Genomic DNA, 22508 nt, shown 5'->3' with positions numbered 1-22508 from the left:
CCAGCCTGCACCCTCTCACAGTCCAGTAATCCTCAGGGGATGTCTGACTTATGACTTAGGCTCATGGGGAACAGGCTTATGCTGGCAGTCAGATATCCTTAGTGCTGCAACTGAGGTGGGAGAGACTCCCATCTCTGCCACTACACTTGCCAGCCATGAGCCCAGCGCAGGGCTTCTGGCTGAGCAGTGCTCCCCCTGTGGCTGCACACTGACCACCATGAGATAGCTCCTTCATTGAGCGTCTTCCCTTTGGTGGTCAGTGTGCGTCATAGCAACCAGTTGTTCTGCCATTTAGTCAATTTGCATATTAGCCTTTTATTATATAGGATTGTTGCTAATCTCTTACTGTGCCTAAGTTCTAAAATTAAAACGTATCGTGGATATGTACATATCAGAAAACACATAGTATATAGGGCTCCGCGTACTAGTGGTTTCAGGTATCCACTGGGGTCTGGGAATTAGCTCTGGTGGGTGAGGGGGAAACTGTATTATGACTCAATTGTTATGCAAAGTATCTGCATATTTTTGAAATCAAATATAAACCCAGCATTTAATAAGGACACTTCTATATGAATAAAGACGGGGGGGGGGGGCACAAAGGTGGTCATTTTAGCTCTGTTCTCTCCAAAAATGATTGATTCTAAAAATATATTTTTTAAAAATGCACAGTCCTTTAAGGCCAAAGAAAATTGGAAGGGAGACAACAGCGATAACATTTTGGAAAATGAAAAGCAGGTGGGTATGTCGTCATTGCATCAGTGGACCTGAAAGTTCAGCAGGGGCAAAGCCAAGAAGCAACCTGATTTACATGAAAGAACAACCAAGAAGCTTTGCGATCTGGTGGCATCAGGCATCTATGCAAGTGGGATTGACAATGGGACAAGTTGAAAATTATGAAGAGGTCAGACACCTGAATCTATTTCCCACTGTGGCAAAAGACTGATTTATTTTGGATTATTCAGATTTCTTCTCTAAACAGAATAAAATTGAAGATTTAAGGACTAAGACAGCCAAATGAGTTGGAAGTGGTGATAATTATTCTGAATATGGGGTATGGAGGAGGTGGAGATTTAACTAGAGGCCCAGTGAATGAAATTCATGCATGATGTGGGGAGGGGGGGTCCTTTAGCCGGCCTTCACCCTCTCCAATCTGGGACCCCTCAGGGAATGTCTAACTGCTGGTTTAGGCCTGATCCCTGTGGCCTAAACCTGTGAGATCAGGCCTAAATCTGTGGGATTGGGCCTAAACCTGTGGGATCGGGCCTAAACCAGCAGTCAGACATCCCTCTAGCACTATGGGACTGCTGGCTCCTAACTGCTCACCTGCTAACCTGCCTGATTGCCCCTAACCACTCTGCCTGCCTTCTTGATTGCCTCTAACCACCTCTGCCTGCCTGCCTACCTGATTGCCCCTAACTGCTCTCCTCCGCTGGCCTGATTGCTCCTAACGGCTTTCCCCTGTGGGCCTAATTGCTCCTAAGTGCTCTGCCTGCCTGCCTGATTGCCCCTTGACCATCCCTACCTTGGCCCTTGCCACCATGGCTTTGTCTGGAAGGATGTCCAGAATATCTGGCCTAATTAGCATATTATTATTTTATTAGTATAGAATTAGTATAGATGCTGAGACTCTCAGTCCTAACCCACTCAGATCTCATTTTAGAGAACTGGCAGCCAGGACTATGCTCCTAGAAAAGAGATTAAGGAAATCAGAGTGTGTTTTTTGAAGGAATTGACCCAGTCTACTCACGACACAGTAAAGACCATTGTCAGCAAGGCCCATCCATATGCAGAGAATGATCAGTCAGCTTTTAAGTGGCCAGTGGACTTGGCCAGTATTCACTGACATTTCAAGGTTTAAATAAAAGTATTTTTAGTTATGCAAGGTCACAATTTTTTTTTTTTTTAAATCTCTGATGTTCCTTTATTTCAGCGAGTTTTGGGGGATTTTACTTTCTTTCCAAACAAGAAAGTAAATGAAGAGAGAGGAAATCCAAAAATCTACCAAAAAGAGATGGAATAAAAGAAAACTGCAAAGGAGATGCTAAGGATAAGGGCAGATGGAGATCCCAAGGATGACAGCTGTGCAGCAGGTCCAGGGCAATCAGTCCAAAGTTGACCAGATTGTTTCACCAGAAATTTCTGGTGAAGATGAAATATTAGAAAACCTATTTTGAGAGGTGTTTCACACAATCTGAGGAACAGGACTGCATCAGTGGTAAATATTTATAAATGCATAAACATAAAACAAAGCCAACAACAACAAAACACACACATCACTAGGGAAAACAAAACAAAACAGGTCAGGAAAGGAAATGCAGTCATCGTATACTTCATGGGTCAGCTGTGAGCTATGACCCATTGTATGGCCACCATGAACTTGGGTCTTGTTATAATTAGGATCTAACAGAGGATGAGGTGATGGGCAATGTCGACTGGTGTGATAAAAAAAAAAATGGAGGATGAAAGAAAGTGAAAGCCTCACCTTTCAGAGTGTGTGGTAATTTTAAAACCAAAGAATCAAGAAGTAGCAGCCAAAACATGTTATCTGAAGATATAGAGGCCAAGTCTGAGAGAATCAGTCAACAGAATTGGAAGTGCTTTCCTCCAAGGAGCAGGAAAATCATTTGGGGAGGGGAATATGAGCAAATGCTATTTTTCGTAAGCCTAAGAAATACTGGCCTTTTAAACTATGTGCAATTACAACTCTGACAAAAATTAAATTTACAGGTAAAAAAAATAGTATGGGGAGAATGATGGTCAGGATTGTCTCGTTTGGGTAACAGTGTCTTATCACGCTGAAGAAGGAATGAATAGCTAGTCTAGAACTGTGCCTCAGTGCTGGAACCACGCCATCTGGGGATTATCAGGCCATCTTGGCTTTGAACTAGACAAGAAGGAAGATTGTCATTTATCCTAGTTCCATGGGTAAGGGGTACTGACAGTTGACAAAATTGATCGGCTTTAATATATAGCTTAGAAAAGACAGTACAATAAATGCAAGTACTAAAAGTTGATATCTATCCATCTGATTCTATGAGAAAATCCCATTCTTTTGCAATCCTGAAAAATAGAGAACACATGGGTATGTTAGCTGTTAAATACGCATGCAGAGACTCCAATCTGTTCCATAAAATATTCATGTTTGTTTGAATATGAAAAATATTTCTCCAACATCTTGTAGTAAAACTCTCTGCATCTTGCTCGGTTTATAGTTTAGAGCAAATTCTAATTCAGTGTAGGAACGTTCTGTATCAGCATCTCCAAGAACGTTTGATGAAATGCAGATAACTGGGCACTACTCCAGACCAAGAGAATCATAGTCTCTGCCATCTGATAATATGCATTTTTAATAAGCTCTTGAGAGATTTTTATAACATATTTGATATCAAATTTATCCTAGGTAACTCCCAGGGCTTTTGTTTGTTTGATAGCTTGTTTTTTTCTTTAATCTAAAAGTTATGACCTCTTTCTGCTCTTAACAATGGCCTTGCTTCCTTTTCAAAATCTTTCCAAACCACTTATATGATACTTATCCACAGACTGTATTTATATATGTATGTATATTCTTTTTTTCTCCAAAACAAGGTAAGTTCTCAAAGGCTTAGGGTCACAAAAACCTGGCTCATCAAATATCCTTCAGTAAATGTTGAAAGAATTAACAAAAATATGGATGGGGATACTGAAGGGAAATTATTATTTTATCATTTTAAATTGCAATGAATTTATACCTGGAGAACAATTCTTTAAATTGGCTTTAGCTGCCATATTATCTCTAAGTTATAAATCATTGTGGCTCCAGATATAAAATATGAATTAATCAAATGTCAAGCTTTCAATTATTTTATATTATTATTTACAAGCTCCGTGTATATCAACTTAAAGTGGTCTGACTGCCTTTTACCATTCCAGCGATAATACCAACTGTCTTTTTATTTCTAACAACAAATCATGGCATCTGAAATTCTTTCTTAGAAAGCTAGGGATTAACTGAAACAAAAAGATTCCTGAGAAATGGAAGAGAGACGATGGGCTTGACATGAAAGAGAGCAATATGTCCATGGGTTAGAAGTCAGGTGGAAAATAGATTAAACATCTCTTCCCCACTAAGAGTTTAGTTTCTGCAGCAATTATATAATTTCTTTGATGTAATAAAATAATGTCACCTCAAGACTTCCAGCATAAATATATAAGTGCATTGTGTGTTTAAATAAAAATCTAGTAATTTGAAGTGTTTCAGACTATAGACACAGAGTACTTGAAATATTTTTCCATCCTACAATACTACAAAAAAATCCCAAGAACCATTTTTTCTCTTAATTTTTTTCCAAGATAAATAAAAATTTATTTTTAAAGGTTTAGACCTAAATCGTCACTTGCTAAAATCAGTGTCGCAATAGAGCAATGCTGTGCAATTGGTTATGAAAATTTATAATTTTTTTAAAATCTTGAGGACATTTTGACACTGCTTCCCCCTCTCCCCCCATTGGATTGGTGCTTTAGTATTGCTCTTGGTATTTTTACTGCAGACATGCCACTTTTTTTCTTCCCCTAAGAAAGTAAACTAATAAATTTGATGCCTTGTGTTAGCATTAGATGGAATTTTTTTAAACTTGAACATAAAAGCAAACTTGGCCTTCAGTGAAGACTTTTCTTTACATGATATTAGCAGTAAAATGACCTGGCAAACACTCCAAGGGATGGAAAAAAATATCCTCCCTCCTCCTTTCTTTCCCCAACTTCTATATTCACTGAGCTGCTTTGTTCTCTGTATCCTGCATAATTAATAACTACTTTGGCAATCAGTCATGCATTCCTTAATGGCACCTCAGGCATCAAGTGTCCTTGTAAGCCTCCCCCACAGAAACCATACACCCCTACGCAGTGCGCACTGCCTGGGCACTGACTTCACTCTGGCCATGTCACTTACAAAATCACTATCAAGGAAAATGTATATTTGGGATTATAGAGTAGCTACCATACTTAATATCCTCTAGTATCATTTCATCTCCTTATAGGTTAAATATATAAACACTTTTACTAACAATAATTAAAATTATGCAATACCCAATGTGTCACTGCTTATACATATTAAAAAGAAAATTATAAAAATAATGGAACAAATTTGGCAGCAATTTAAAAGAAGATGAGTTTCACTGGATTGGTGTGAGTTAGTCTTCAGTTCATTCATCACTTTACACTCCCCTTTTCAGGCAATAAAGAAAAGATAGAAATAGATGGGGTCAGTTGGTATGGTAGCTATAACATCTGTTGTCCTTAATCTTAACTGATCCATTCACTAAATGGAAAGTAATAGTAAGTAAATTGTTAAAAATGTTATGTTATTACTTCTGATTAAAACTCTTTAAAAGGATAATATTCCATAAGCCCATTGAAAAAGAAATTAGTGGTAGTTTAATCATCATCCTTCAAAATGTTAACCAGATTGGAGGGAGAAAGAGAAAATCTTCAAATCATATAACCATTTAAAAAGATGTATGATTATAAGTAATATTGTACTCAAGAAGAATAGTTCTATATACAAATAATAAAACCACTAAAATATCCAGAATTAGATATGTACATTTTGTTTAAAAAATAGGCATTGTTTTTGAAGTATTGGTCTGACAAAAAATATGCAATACTTTTTACATTAAGGCTGAGAGGTTTTTTTTTTAAATAAGACTTTTAATAAGGTGTTTTGATACTAGAAGAAAAAATATTATTTTTTCAGCCTTTGCAGGTTTCTTAACATTCTTAAGTAATGGTGCTTATGCTACAGTACACAGAGTAAAACATACACAATCTATTATAAATTACTCCAAAATTAAACAAGAAATTTTCTTTTCTTTCTAAGAGATCTGCTGGGCTCTCAATGTGTGTGGCCTCCAAACAGAAACAAGCTTGCACTGTTTTATTTCAGTTTTGCTTCATTTCTTCCCAAACAATCTCTCACTGCTAATCTACCAGGCCTTTCTTTTTTCTCCTTTAGCATGAAGAAGAAAAAAAAATCAAAGACATTATTAACTCCTTATGCACAATCATAAAAGCTGAATATTTATCACTTGACATCAACTTACATGGATTTATTTTTCATTATGTATTAATGGGGCACGACTGTGGAATATATATATATATATATATATATATATATATATATATATATATATTTCCATAAATAATTATTGAAAATAGCCTAAAATGCTAAAATTTTAAATTTATGTAGTAATTCTGGAGCTATTTTTAAGCTACCAAAAACTAGCTATAATTTCACGTAAACACTATATGCTAAAGATTTTTCTAAAATAAAACCAAGCCTGTAATATCAACCTAAAATAGTAAAATTGATGGATACAATTTTTACATCTTATTCTAAGGTATATGGGAATCAAGGAACTGATACTGAAATAATATCATTACAGAGGAAAGTATATTATGTGTGAAATATATAAACAATCTTCCAATATTAAGTTTGCATCACTTTTTTCAAAATACTAAATAATCCTATATTTAACTACATGTTTTCTCTCATTCATTAGTTGAGGGGAAAAAGGTAAATCATTTTTATGAAGGTGAACATAATTTTTAATGGCAACATGTGTGGCAATAACTGTTTCTGAGAATTTTAACTAATGCACAGTAATTAGAACCACTGAGCCTTAAAGATTGACTAGTATCAAATATCCATTTATGATTCCAAAGAAAGCTGAAGAGCTATCTTCTTTCCTTGTAAAATATAAGAAATAGTAAAATCAACATTCTCCATAATTATCCCAGAAAAAAAGTAACTGAACATGAACATATTTCTGTGTATAAAAATAGACACAAAATATGTATTAAATTAATTATAACTGTAGGTAAAGGTGACTATAAACATTAATAGTTATAATGTCATAAGTATGCATTAATTTTTTTAAGTAGCCTAATATCTAGATGTTTCACTCCTCATCAGAACAAAATAAAACAAAAATAGTTCAGTTTTTTAAGTAGGGCAAGATTGTGTTCTTGGTAATAGAGCCTAATATATCAGGACCCGGAGAACATGTGGTTCTTCAGTTTTCTAGTTCATGCATCATCACTACTGTGCAACAGCTACAAAGGTAAGAATGAATGTGAAGTGAGTGCAGCCCCTCTTGGGTTTAGACAGCTCTAAGGGAAACAGCTGAATGTCTATGAGACATGAATGAGCAGCTGCGATGTGTCTGGCATTGTACTAGGCATTTAATAACAAGCCTAAAAGCAGGAAGTTAATAGTCCAATAAGGATGTGCAGTTAATATCATTTTTATCATTAGCAGGGTAAGAGAGCATTGTTGGCCATTGGCTCTGAAGGTCCTAGTAGAGGATTTGCATTGAGGCCATTGCCTCTGGGGAATTGGGTGTGCTAAGTTTGAAGTTCATCCTTGGCACATAAAAAAAAAAAAAAAAAAAAAAAAAAAAAAAAAAAAAAAGTATCTGAGATGATGGGTGGAGGGAGGGGGCTTGAAGGGGCACTTGCCCCTGAGCAAATGACACAAGAACTTTTAAGTCTCTACTCCAAAGGCAAACTTTCTTCCCTTAGGCTTTCATTCATTGTTACACAGATAAGACTGATGGATTGCTGCCCTGCTAGTAATACTATTGGGGGGAGTGGGTAGAGGAAGGAGCATCATTTAGCAATAGACAATAATAACTCAAAAACACTCTGCAAGGCTTAATAGCAAAGTTACTTTCCAAAATTTTGCTCATCAAATCTTGCTCTTTCTGTGGGCAGTTATTATCTGTAGAATGACTGCAGCTGTGTGGGATGATGGATGGATATATGGAACCAATACAAAGAATAGGTGAGGAAATGGCCAATAAAATGTCAAAGTCAGTTTAAACCCAAAAGAATGAAAGCTTATAAAATTGTAAAATTCATATGTCAATAATCACTCCAGAAAGCAATATGGAAAATTAAAGTCACCAAGTCACACTTATTAGGCAATGTAGGACCCTACCATCATGTTCTCTTGTTTTCCTAGGCATCAGGCACATTTACATAAGATCCCCTATGCTATTTCTCCAAAAAACTCCATTTCCTGCAGCCCATCACAGGTCAACTTAGTTGCCATGCCAAACATGTTTCCATAGATACCAAGAGAATGTCAATTCTCATCCCACCAAACTCCATATATACAATTTATCAAGCTATTTTAATAACTATTTGCATATGCACTGAATTTAATTTTAATGATATAATCAGTGCTACATATTTCACCTAAAGTCTCTCAAATGCAGGCTATTCCTAGTGTTAGGCACAGCAAATCTCTGGTAATAGGTCAATATCAAGTGGGGAACTGCCCTCCCCTGCTGGCCTGATTGCTCACAACTGCCCTCCCTTACAAGCATGGTCCTTCCCAACTACCCTCCCCTCCTGGCCATCTTGTGGTGGCCATCTTATGTCCACATGGGACAGCCATTTGTGTGTTGGAGTGATGGTCAATTTGCATATTACTCTTTTATTAGATAGGATGACCATATTTAAAATTAATTCAGGAAGAATTTCTATAATCCAAAATGTGATGGTGATCCTTAAGTGATAAAGATAATAAATACACTAAATTTCTTATTTTGTTCAAGAGAAAATTTTACTGATCCTATTAATTTCTCATCAACACTGAAATACCAGACAGTGAATTAAGTGTAATGGGTTTGTCACAATTGTCTAAATGTTGTACAAAACACATTTTGCTTCATTTATTGAAAAAAGTATTTAACATGGCTGATGATTTACTGTGATGAAATTCAAGTTGTGATAACTAGAGTGACATTTATTAAAATAAAAATTAGGCCAGAGAAAAGTTTTTGTGTTCTCCAGTTTAAAAGAAAAAAGAAAGCAAACAAGTAACTGAGCTAATTAAATAAGCAGATCTCTGATTCGTACTTACGGGCATGACAATGTTGTAGTGGATGCAGAACCCCGGTTCAGAAGGAAAATATTCATCAGATACAAATCTTATCCTGATTTGATTTCCTTTAGAAATCTGTTTTCCTGGCACAGTCCCAGAACCACACCAGCGCCCTAATATAGTTCCATCACTGGGGTCCTCAACTTCTACAAAATCATACCTGCAAAGAGAAAGACGGAAAAGACACAATATCATGATCTGTCATTATGGCAATTCATGTCTGAGGAGCAGTAAACCTACAGGCCACAGGTATGAGTTCATCCCAGATTTAACTGGGTAAAAGAATCAAATATTCCAAAAAAAGGAGACACACTAAAAATGCATGCCAAACTAAAGAAATATGAGACCCTTATTCTAAGCCCTCTCATTTTATTATTAGTGAACTCCAAATTCACTAAATAGCCATCTCAAACCTTAAATATTTTGTATGAAGAAACCATCTCTGACATTCAATTCATGAATTATTCAATTTAATTTCCATTTGGACCTGACAGCCTTATTCCAATCTTAATTCCTGCTGTTACTGCCCATTACTTTCTGACAGTAACTCATTCATGCTAGTTAGGCTCCTTGGCTCCCTTTACTCATCTGTGATGCAATGTGATGGGACCTTTATTATAGACAGCATTGTTCAACCCTTTTCATCTCATGGCATACACAAACTGATTACTAAAATTCTGTAGCACACCAGAAATATGTATTTTTCCAATATGACAAAAACAAAAGGTATAATCTTGATTCATTCCCATCAGATTGCTATCGTCGTGTTGGTTGTTGTCATTTTTTTTATTTGACAGTCTAAGAGAAAAGAGGTCAGTGTCTATTACTAAATAGTCAGGTAGTGTATGTTCTAAAATTATTGTGGCACACCAGTTGAAAATCGCTGTTACAGAAACATCTTTCAAACCTCACTTTGTACTGTACTATCTTTGTGAAACCTTTCTGGGCATTCTCGGCTTACCGTCATCTTTCTATTTTTGATATAAAATATTTTCAATATATGTATATACATATATGCAAGTAATCCATCTTCTTTCTTATACTGTTAAATTCTTGAAAAAAGGAATCAGTACTGACATATTTTTATTTTACAATGCATTACACACAGAGTCTTAAACATAAGATATGATCAATTTTTAAATAAAACACATGATAGAGTATTTGGCTTGGAAGGTTTGGAGCGGCAGTAATCATTGAAAGCAGCATTGCCCTTTTAGTGAATGTTTCAGAATTTTTTAAAGGCATTTTAGGTTGTTTCAATAATTGTAGTGGGCAAGGTTCATGGATGTTCACCACAAAAAGTCCTGAAAATCAGTATTTGCCCCACTACCAACATGCTTTTCAAGGAGTTCACTGGATATTTCTTAGATGACATTTCTGCTGTTGTTCATCTGAGTATAGAATCTAATATTATCTTACATAGAAACATAAATATGTTTTCCAGTTTTAGTTTAAGCCAAGTCTACAGAAATTCAACTATCAAATAAGTAGAAGAAAGTTTCAATACTTTGGAACTTTACCAATAGTTACTTACTATTTTGGAAAAACATGTCAGTAACGGGTACATTGGATATAACTATTTGCATCACAATTAATACAATTAGACTTATCCATATTTGTATGTATCTACATCTATATTCATATTTATATAGTACAGATATAGATATATAGATAGATGTGGATCAATATTTTCTCCACTGAGGATTTTTTAAATTGATTTTAGAGAGAGAAAGGGAGAGAGAATGAGAGAAACATTGATATGAAAGAGAAACATTTATTGATTGCTTTCTGTAAATGGCCCAACAAAGGATAAATAGGTAATTGCTTATATGAATTGCACTTCAGAATACTAAACAGGACATTACAAAATTTCTGTTAAAAGGGAAGTCTGACATGGTTGAAAACCTATTGGTAATTTGTTTAAGAAGACTAAATTCAGTAGCTACTATACAAGTAAATATAATATATTTTGTGCAGTATTGAATTTACAGAAGAAGAAAACTGTTGGACATTGTTTATAATCTATATATATAAAAGCCTAAGCAACCATTTAATTGGTAACTATGATGCACACTGACCACAAGGGGCTCAATGCACAGGCATGGAAACATGGAACAGACTGATGAATCTCAGAGGGAAGAGGGGAGGGGGGAAGACGGGAAAAGATTAACCAAAGGTCTTATTTGCATACTAGTGGCCCGGTGCACAAATTTGTGCACTAGTGGGATCCCTTATCCTGGCCTGCAGGGATCAGGCTGAAACTGGCAGTCTGACATCCCCTGATTGGCCCTAGATTGTGAAAGGGCACAGGCCAGGCTGACAGACCCTACAGGTACACGAATTCATGTATCAGGCCTCTAGTGAATTGATAATACTTATACATCTTGTCTGAAATAAGTATTCAGAATTCTATTATGGTATATAAAGTCACCTGTTTCAGTGTCATCCTTAAATTAAGAATAATGCTACCTAACTTACTGAAATATTTTTTACAAAGGAAAGAGACAATACACGTGCAGTGCCTCAAGCATTGTTGCCACTCCTCAGCTGCCTCTCAAGAAAGTTTGCTCCTCATCTCTATCCTTCATTGCTGCCTCTTACCCGACACCTACTTTTTAATATACCTTGATAGTTTGAAAGCAATAAATAAAAAACTAGAGTACAAAGGGAAGAGGTTATTTCTGCTATGCCATGTGACAAGTCTGGGATTATAAATTACACATGCTCTAGCAGCCAATATAGCCATTCCAGGAATTTTAGTGTATGTGTGTGATGATGGGACCAGGGCGGGTGGGGTCAGGGGTAAGAAGAGTTGGGTACAAAGACCTAAGTAATTATTTCAACTATATCTGGTACAGAAGTTGATAACTACCACTTTAAATCAAAGAATAATTTTTATATCCAGATTGTTTACTTGTGAAGCAAAGCTTCTACTGATAGAGTATCTGTTAATTGTGTGCCTATCTGATGCAGGTTACCACCACTGCTGGTTTGCAGAGAGCCAGATGTCAGGCCCAGCCAATCATTCTATAAGGATTTAGGAAGCACTGATCGGGTATAAAGCGCTATGCTAGATTCTCAGGATACAAAGATGAAATCATAGCTTCTTTGGCCTCAGGGTCCATAAAACAGTTTGGTACCGCTCTAATGAGAGAATGTAGGAAATACTGTGGAATACTGGCAGAGAATGAGTAATTCTATACAGTGAGATTAGGGTCAGCTTACAAAGAAACATTTGGGCTATCAATGAGTACTGATTGACTAGGGGTGGGAAGGGGTGGTGGGGGGATTTGGAAGTGCATTCCAGCAAGAAGTACAATACATAAGATGTAATAGAAGAAAGAAGGGTCCAGGCGCAATCAGTTGTGAATAGATGGAAAACAAAGAAGTAGATGGAGATCAAGCTGGAAAAATATGTGTAGTTGTGGAGGTATTTCAGAGTCAGATATTCAAATATTTCGTAGGCTACTGTTGCTGACAGGTAAACACAATTTCAATAGGGAGTGTTGTTTTTTAAAAAAAAAGTTAACATTTTAAAAAGCAGAATTTCACTAAAAAAAATCTGTATCTTTGTTAAATTTGAAAATCTGGTAATAGTAAATATCATTAACCCTAGGGTGACCGTGAGGGCACAAATTTCCAGAATTGGTGTCAGTTCCAGGAGAGAAGCTATCTTTGTTTAATTTACTTCTTATCCCTAGCACCTACCTGCCTGGCACACAGTAAACAGTGTGTCAGTGTTTGGATAATGAAAGAATGACAACTGAGCCTCCATTCCTCCATACCAACTCAGGCTGGGAACCAAGGGGAAATATCGTTAGATGGGACGTGCTTTTTCTCATTTTTATTGCTTTAAATATGTATTATTGATTTGAGACAGGAAGGGAAAAGGAGGAAGAGATAGAAACATCAATGACGAGAGAGAATCATTGATCAGCTGCCTCTGCCTCTTGCATGCCCCACACTGTGGATCGAGCCCACAATTCAGGCTTGTGACCTGACCAGGAATTGAACCATGACTTCCTGGTTCATAGTTCAATGCTCAGCCACTGAACCATGCTGGCCTGGCATAATTTTTAAAAATACCCATATACTTTTGATGCTATAAAAAAAAAAACCCAAAAAACAAAAAACAAAACAAAAACAAAACCAAACAAACAAACAAAAAAAACCCAACCACCCAGATCTGCATTAATTTATGTTAATTGTTCATATAGGCAGCTGAGTTGGTCACCCTTGCAGCATACGAGACACAGCCAGGTTTCAATAAGGAAGGAACATAAAATCATCACATATTTGAGCAATGCCAGGAAACATTTCAAGTGTGGGTCGAAATAAAAGATCCTTTAACAAAAACATCCTGAAAAGGAGCTGCAGGGAAACAAGAGAAAAGTCCCTGTGAGCAATGGCACAGAACTAAGGGACACTATCCACCATAGGTGAGCTGGTCAATGAAGAAAAAACAAAGAAGATCTGACAAGTGTGAAGTCATATGCAATAAACTGGTTGGGCAAGAAACATCATGACAAAATGTACCTTCACACCATTTTCAAAATAACTACTATAATCTTTTTAATAGAAGCACTTAAAGAGAAAAAAATATCATCTGGAACAAACCTGAAACTCACTTACATAACCATTTCAGTGGAGTATATTTAAAAGGCATTTTTTAACCATACACGGAAATATCTAGATTATAAGAATTCATTAAGGAGCAAATAATTCTTAAGGCTTGCCTTATCTAACTTATATCCTGATATAAAAATTAAGCCCTGCAAATAAATAAGAGAGTGACACATACAGTGTTACATTTTCATGGAGATTTTTTGCTGAATTTGATGCCATTAAAAAACACACACACGCTAATCTTTGTAGAAATTTCTGCATTTGCAGGTAGACAGCTGGTAATTAATTCTTACATGCTTATACAAGTTTGGCACGAACATTTATCATAGTGCTTTAAGAATTTACAGTTTTTCATTCCCTGGTTAACTGAAATGAATATCTAAAAAAGTACTATATCCTTTGTGTATAAAACAGTAGAACTTAACATATACTACTAATTGTTTTTTAGTAAATTAGGCATTTTAAGATTTTTTTCAGAAGTGGTATAAAACAATCACCCACTTATTCTACCATTAACTTTTGTTATCATACCCAATAATTGTTTAGATGTCTATGTAATTGAAAATTATTAATGATACATTATTTACTAAGGTTTAGTTTTCCTTCTTAATCAAAACAGTAAATCCTCTTGCTAAAGAATATAGTCAGAAAAATAGCTTTTTTAATTTAAATCTTATTCAAAATCATGTAAAATGGACCAAGTGAAGATCTACCTGTGAAGTATTCGCAAGCCTCATTGTTGCTATGGAAACTTCACAATAAAAAAGAACAAAGCAAAAACCATTGGCACTTGACATATTTCTTTTTAACTTGTTTGAGAATATACCGTGATTGGAAAAAAAGACACCATTTGAAGTTCTTATTTTTATTTTTCTGATAAAATGCCTCTGCAGAATTTGGGATTCAGTGCAGAAGTTGGTTGGTTGATATACCATAAAATAGTCCAAACCATAAAGAAGAAAATGAAGGCAGAAACTAATGATATAAAATTACTATAGGCATTATCAAATGAAAGGGAGATCATAAAACCACTTGACATATAAAAAGTAAATGACAAAACACACTCATCCTTAAAAGCAGAAATCTGCACATGCCCAGATGACTGTACTGGAGACATGGTAATCTTATAAGACACTCTTAAGTATTAATTTCCAGCATGCACAATTGCTCACATCAGTATTTAAAGGATTTACTAAACCTATTTTATGAGCCAATCAAACATCACTTTCTCACGGCAACATGATACACAGCACACAGTGCTAAGTGGTTTATAATGATCACTCCCTTTCTCTAACATACCCCTGGGGACCCAGGAGGATTTATGTTCTTTTATGTTTAACAAACAAGTCTGGTATTGTAGACAAAATTTTCATCCTCATGTGGGAAGTTAAAGGCTGTGAGGCCAGGAGGACTGCTTTCTTACTCCTAAGGATTGTAAGGAGTATACCAAAGAAATAAATTCACTGGTAAACAGAATTGTCAGACACCCAGCTTCCTTCAACAAAAATAAACCCACCCTGAAAAAACAGGCTGCTTCTAGTTCATAAGAAATAAAACTCTGTCAATTAAATCTGCCCTATGAATTATGGAATCTGATGGGAGCGGGAAATCCTGCCAACATGTAGATGTGGATCTTAAAAAGGCCTGGCTCTGCAAGTGTCAGCTGGAGTCTGAGCTTGTTGGGAAAAGTAATGGCATTAGTAAGATGACAGTTATTCTACAGGGCTTATTGGTTTAGCCTTCAGTTTAGCAGAAGACCCCTCAGATATAGAACATAAGTTTTAGATCCCTTCTCGGAACCAAAGTGTTCATACATGTTTTAACTTACATTGAAAATAAGTTTTAAAAATAATAACTAGCTGAAACCGGTTTGGCTCAGTGGATAGAGCGTCGGCCGGCGGGCTGAAAGGTCCCAGGTTCGATTCCGATCAAGGGCATGTACATTGGTTGCGGGCACATTCCTGGTAGGGAGTGTGCAGGAGGCAGCTGGTTGATGTCTCTCTCTCATCGATGTTTCTAGCCCTCTATCCTTCTCCCTTTCTCTCTGTAAAAAATCAATAAAATATGTTTTAAAAATAACTATACTGTTACTTCCTTTGTATACATTAACTCATTCAACCCTCACAAAAAATCATAGAAAATGGATGTTATTGAATCCATTTTGTATTTTATAAAATACCAGAGGCCCAATTCATGGAAGGGGCTGGGCCCTCACAATCACAGTGGCTTGCCTTGGCCCTCGCAGCCCCTGCTTCATCTGGAAGGTTGTTTGGAAGGACTTCCAGAAAGTCATTTGGCTGTCCGGTCTAATTAGCACATTATTATTTTAGACTAGAGGCCCCAGTGCACAGAAATTATGCACTCGGAGATGGGGTGTCCCTCAGCCCGGCCTGTGCCCTCTCACAGTCTGGGATCCCTCAGGGGATGTCTGACTGATGGCTTAAGCCAGCAATTGGACATCCTTAGTGCTATTGTGGAGTAGGGAGAGGCTCCCACTACTGCTGCTACACTCCTTAGCCATGACTTCAAAGTTTTTAACTTTACCTTTGGTAAGGTAGGTAAAGGGAATGATCACATGCTTACATTTGGAAAGTAAACCTGATACAAGTTAATGTGGGTTTTGAACAAAAAAATGACTCCAAAGTTTTTTACTTTAAAAACCATCTGGAATCAGAGAAGAATTCAGTACAGTGACTAAATATAGAATCAATATACAAATACCAATTGTTTTTCATTGCAGCAAAAAAACTGAAGAAGGAAAAACGTCATTTATAGTAGAATTATAAAAATGCATAGTAGTAAATTTAACCATTTAAATGTAAACACTGTATGTGGAAAAACATATGATATCACTGAATGACGAAAAAGCAAAGATTTACCAAATTTTTTATAACAATCCCAACAAAGCTGCTAAAATGTGTGTACAAAATAATAATCATACTAATAGAGCAAATATTATGTAGTGCATGCTATATAACACATATTTTATAATTATTAATAGATTTAATTTCAAACACTACCTTCTTCATAGCCACTGTTTTATACACATACTAGAAGCCCAATGCCCAAAGATTTGTGCTAAAATGGGCTTTCCTGGTCCTGGCTGCCAGCACTGGCACCACCTTTCCACTCCAGCCCAGCCCCTTTCCACTCAGGCCCCAAGCTGCCTCTTTCAGCTCTGGCCCCGCCTTCCCATGTTGCCATGGCAATGACACCCTGCCCCCATCACTCAGTGCCTGTGTATGTTTCAAATCTAACCTGCCTAGAATAATATATATATGTATGATTTCTCCTTTCATGTTGAAGACAAATTCATCAGTAGAATGTAAAATTAGTGAGTACTTAATTTTTGTGTCAGTATTTTATATCCTATAAAAAAGCACAATAATAGTTTCAACTTAGTGATTGTTGTGGAGATTATTGAGTTAATATATAAAAAGTATTATTTTGCACAGCATTTTTTTCCAAGACTGATCAATCATTGAAATGTAGATCTAGTCTCAGTCTATTACTACTTGTGTGTAGGTACGCATTTTTATAGAAACACCATGTCATATCATTGTACTATTAATTAAATAAAACCAAGAGATCTGGTATAGTATTCATGTTCTTCTCTACTCTAAGGACAAGATAGTTATCTTCATAACTATCTTGTCATTAGTTTTACAAAAAATTCTCATTAACATTTAGGCCTGCCTAGTGTGATGCTCTGTGGCATGTGACTGCTTATTAATTGCATATTAATTATAACTCCTTATTAAATAAGTAATAATTAAATATGAGTTCATATGAATGATAGTACAGGGTGGGCAAAAGTATGTTTATAGTTGTAAATACACGAAACAGTTTATTCTAATGTATTATTATTTATTTTTTTTACTCTAATATTTATTACTAGAGGCCTGGTGCATGAAATTTATGCACAGGGGAGGGGGTTGTCCCTCAGCCCAGCCTGCACACTCTCCAAACTGGGATCCTCTCACAATCCAGGACCACTGGCTCCTAACCACTCACCTGTCCGCCTGCCTGATTGCCCCTAACTGCTTCTGCCTGCCAGCCTGATCACCTCTGACTGCCTTCCCCTGCCAGCTTGATCACCCCCAGCTACCCTTCCCTTATGGCCGGATCATCCCTAACTGCCTTCCCCTGCCAGCCAATTGCTCTCAACTGGCCTCCCCTGTCAGCCTTTTTGCCCCTAACTGCCCTCCCCTGCTGGCCTGGTTGCACCCAACTGCCCTATCCTACAGGCCTGGTCACCCCCCAACTACCCTCCTCTGTCAGCCCAATGGCACCCAACTGTCCTCCGCTGGCCACCTGATCTTGCCCCCAACTGCCCTCCCCTGCCAGCCTGATTGCCCACAACTGCTTTCCCCTGCCAGCCATCTTCTGAGGACCATCTAGTGGCAGCCATCTTGTGATGACACTCATGAAGCCATCTAGCCTTTTATTATATAGGATTATTAACCAACTTTTGCCCACTCCTGTGTACCTTTATTACATGTGCCAACAAGGGAACCCACTGTAATATTGAAAGAAAATAGTTGAGGGAGCAAATTTTAAAAGTGAGATTAACATTCTACTCAGACTAAAGCAAAACTTTTCTCTCATAAATTATCATCTTGTTACTGTCCCTTCTACTTTAAACACACACAATAAGAATAGAGAATGTGCCAGTAGAGGTAGATGGGTATAGCAAAAAGGTAAGACCTCCTCCAATGCATCCCAATCATTGAACTTAGGATACCTAAGAATATTAAAATAGGAATGTATATATCAATGTTTAAGGGCATCAAATTTAAGATTAAGAAGGAAGGGTTGTGAATATGCTCTCTCATCTACCCAGCCCCAAAACTCTTCCAGGCATAGGAAACCCACAATAACCACCACTGAAGGGCACCCTACAGGCTGCTGCCCCTGTATGAACATTGTATGAACATGGCTGAATGTCATTGCCTAAACATATTTATCAAAGGCCGTGACATCATTCATTAAGATATCTTTGAAGGGTCGAATCCGGTTTGGCTCAGTGGATAGAGTGTCAGCCTGCGGACTGAAGGGTCTTAGGTTCAATTCTGGTCAAGGGCATGTACCTTTGTTGGGGGCACATCCCTAGTGGGGGTGTGCTGGAAGCAGCTGATCGATGTTTCTCTCTTATTGATGTTTCTAACTCTCTATCCCTCTCTCTTCCTCTTTGTAAAAAATCAATAAAATATATTTAAAAATATATATATTTAAAGGATTTTGCTATAGGTTAACTTCTTCCCGTTTTTATCTTTACTGCATCCTTGCTACATTTGCAAATACTAAGGTATTCTATATATGGATTTATATAAGGCTAAGGGAACATTTAAGTAGTATGATAATAAAATATGGACAGGATTCATGTAATTCCTATAAATCATTATCATAACTTTAGGCAAGATTTTAAAATAAAATATTTAAATGGGTGATCACCAGCATAAGGCATTTAAAAGAGCTCATCTGTTTAGATATACAAATTTACCTTTTGGTGAGCATGTCTGTAAAAATGATGAAATGAGTTTCAAGAATATACCAAAGTGAAAAGCAAATGTTAATCTGTTCAGGATATCAGAGAAGTTAAAGCACAGTTCTTAAATATGACTGTTAAAACAAACAAACAAAAAATCTCCATATTTGAGCATTTATACTTACTGAATATTTATTTTATAAGAAAATAAGTTCTCCTAAATGCAGTTTGAAAAAAAATCCTCTCAATTAAAAAAAATATATATTTTTGACATTCCAGCATAATTCATTATTGAACATTTTGACATCAATAAAAACAGATTGAAAAACTTGTGCTTTAACTAATACAAATAGATGAATAGATTTTCAACCTGATTGATGAACTGATTATTTTAAGGAAATAGGGTACAATATGAAATGGCTTCAGGTTCCTCTTTGACAACATAAAGGAATAAACTAGATAGTATAGAAGGTTTTTTGTCAAACTCCTAGCTATTTTTTTTTTCTGGTTTGAGAACCAAAACATTTTCTTTGGTGTGTTTAGCTATGTCAAAAATACACACCTTATACCCAGAACATATTATTAGAATATTACACACTATAGTATTTTCTAGAAACTTTTATTTTTTCTCCAAATTATCATAACTATCTATAGGCAAGATGTATGAAAACCAACTTATAAATATCAATGTATTATGAAATGAAAAAAAAAACATATGCTAACAAAAATGTTGAGTGGCTAAGCTAATGCACTACACAGTGCACTGCTGTATTGTGCAAGGCCACACAGGCCCAAGATTCGGAAAACCTTAATCCCATTAAGGGAAGTGACTCCACCTCCACCTCTACTGAAGATGTTCTAACACCTCCTCCTAACTAAGTCATTTTCACAAAACTCTTCCAAAGTGACAACTGGCAAATGGGGGAGACCTACAGCTACTATAGACTCAAAAAATTTCATTTTTGTTCACCATGTAGCACAAATAACATCTTCAAAAGTCAGCCGTTAAAACACAGAAGCACATTTCGGAATGTATTTGACACAACCTCTATCTGACTCTTCCAATAAGAAGTATATCTCTTATCCCTTATCAAATACTGAGGCCGGATGCACGAAATTCATGCAAAATTGGCCTTCCTTCTCCCAGCTGCCAGCACCAGCTTCCCTCTGGCACCCAGGACCCATGCTTCCCTCGCAACCCGGCTTAGTCCTGAAGATCATCTGGATAGACATCTGGTCTAACTAGCATATTATGCTTTTATTATTATAGAAAATGCCAATCAGATTGGTTCAAAAAAGCAATAATAGAATGAGATCTGGTATAAAAGAAGATGCTTAATAAACTAAAGAAATTTTTATTATCTAATGAAAATTCTTAGTTTTCTAAACTTTCTAGTTTTTCATTCACCTATAGTATTTAAGTTATAATATTGTTTCCAACAACTAACAGGAATTTCACTTATATTTCATATGATTTTCTACCTTTTCTTCAGTGATCACTATATAGAATATACACATATATATTTTTATATAACTTTGGAATATATATATATATATATATATATATATATATATATCCCCATATATACATACACACATATCTGTGTCTATTTAGGGTATAAATATTAAAAGTATAGTATAGGTATAATGGGTGAAATTATACTTATATCCCTTTCATTTTTATGTTACCCATTAGGAAAGTATATATTTACTTTAAGGATATTCATTATCAATTTATGCAATTATTGCAATCTCCTAGAATACTTCAAAAACATAAATTAAAAAAAAATGCACTCCAGAGACAGAGTTAGGCAAAACTGGTATCAATTTATTTTTAAAAGGATTTAAGAAAAAAACAAAAACACACAAAACAGCAATAGAATTTCATAGACACAGACAACAATATGATGATTACCAGAGGAAAAGATGGTGGGAGAGTTAGAAGAGGGTAAAGAGGGAATAAATGGTGTGTAAGGAGACTTGATTTGGGTGGTCACTATATAATACAATATATACAAAATTCTATATATTGTAGAATTGTACACCTGAAACCTATATAATTTTATTAACTAATGTCACCCCAATCCTATAAAATAAAGAGCTAACATGCTAATTAGACCAGACAGCGGAGCAGAATGACCTTCCGGAATGACCAGTGGGCTGGGGGCAGCCACAAGGCAGCCGGGGCTGCAAGGGTCAAGCCCCTTGCATGAATTTTGTGCATTGTGCCTCTAGAAAATTCAGGTAAAAAAGAAAAGTTTACTTAATAACTTTGAAATAATCAATCTTCACTAAAGAACTGAATTCTGTGGAGGCTAAAATAAACCATTTAGTGGAAATTTAGTGAACTATAGACATGAATATTATCTCTGAGATTTCCAATCTTGACAAAAGAAAAGTAATTTAACCCCTTTTGTGGGAAATTTAGAATATCAGAAATTGGAGAAACAAGTCATCCTATTCATACCACATGTTAAAAGTATGAAAACAACTTTTTTGACTCTCATGTTCACTCTTTTCACTATGACAAAAGATTTATGCGATATATGAGATTTATGGGATATATGATATTATGTATGAGATTCTATTTCCCACAGAACCTGATTATATAGAGAACTGAACTTGATGAGAGAGAGAGAGAGAGAGAGAGAGAGAGAGAGAGAGAGAGAGAGAGAGAGAGAGAGAGAACTAATTTCTCAAGAAACAAAACAAAACAAAAATCTTCACATGAAAGGGAACATTTCAGATTGTTAGGTGATTTGATCACTGTTATAAGTCCTGCTAAGACGATTACTTCATATTTTGCAGCAAGAAAGGGGAAATAAGAAATACTAGGCTTAGTGCCCACTTGGCTAAATCTGCCTTCCTGGGCAATATCCCTAGGCAAGGTTTTTTTGGCCTTAGGTTTGTTTTATTTTCCTCTTCTCACTTTTGAAATTTTCCCTTGCTCTGTATTTATTTCTTTCCTTATCCTGTTAAAATGACCCCTTTAAGGTGCTTTAATAGCTGGGATTCCTACCATAGCCTTTAATAGGTTCCTGTGCTACCAGAAAACTTAGCAGTTTTTAACAGTTTCAAACATATCACTCACTTCATTTCCTCTTTTGCTCCAGATGTTTTCTCTTAGAGTTCTCACTCCTTGACAGAAACAGGATAGCCTTTTTTATATTATCTCATGACTTCTATTCATATACCCAGAAATTTTTACCTACCTACTTATTACCTCAATCCCCCTCTCTGAAAAATACCAGGAATTAATCATGCATTTCACTTCTTAATTGTATTAGTCCTACAGGTAAACAAGAACATAATAAAAATAAAGGTAAAGGTACCAAACCATTTGGTAATGTGAGAACCTCTGTTTAATATTATTTAAGTAATTTGATAGAACCAAACAGAAACTAGACCTCATTAGTTCATAAAAGCTGTGTTAATTAACACACATATAGGCAAAATTGAGGTCCAACA

General features: G+C 36.0%; 1 protein-coding gene across 3 annotated transcripts in view; it reads right to left on the bottom strand.

Annotated features, from left to right (window-relative positions):
• The window catches only part of PDGFC (platelet derived growth factor C), a 171804-nt gene that overhangs the window by 40670 nt on the left and 108626 nt on the right, over positions 1-22508 (bottom strand). For all 3 annotated transcript variants that reach the window (XM_084884342.1, XM_084884343.1, XM_084884341.1), the window contains one exon: positions 8906-9086. In XM_084884342.1, coding sequence (XP_084740468.1) covers positions 8906-9086 — 181 coding nt within the window. The remainder of the gene's footprint in view (positions 1-8905; positions 9087-22508) is intronic.

The sequence above is a fragment of the Pipistrellus hanaki genome (assembly GCF_964339955.1).
Source record: "Pipistrellus hanaki genome assembly, chromosome: 5".
Lineage (NCBI taxonomy): Eukaryota > Metazoa > Chordata > Mammalia > Chiroptera > Vespertilionidae > Pipistrellus > Pipistrellus hanaki.
Note: the sequence above shows the minus strand (reverse complement) of the source record. Positions and strands in the feature narration are given on the sequence as shown.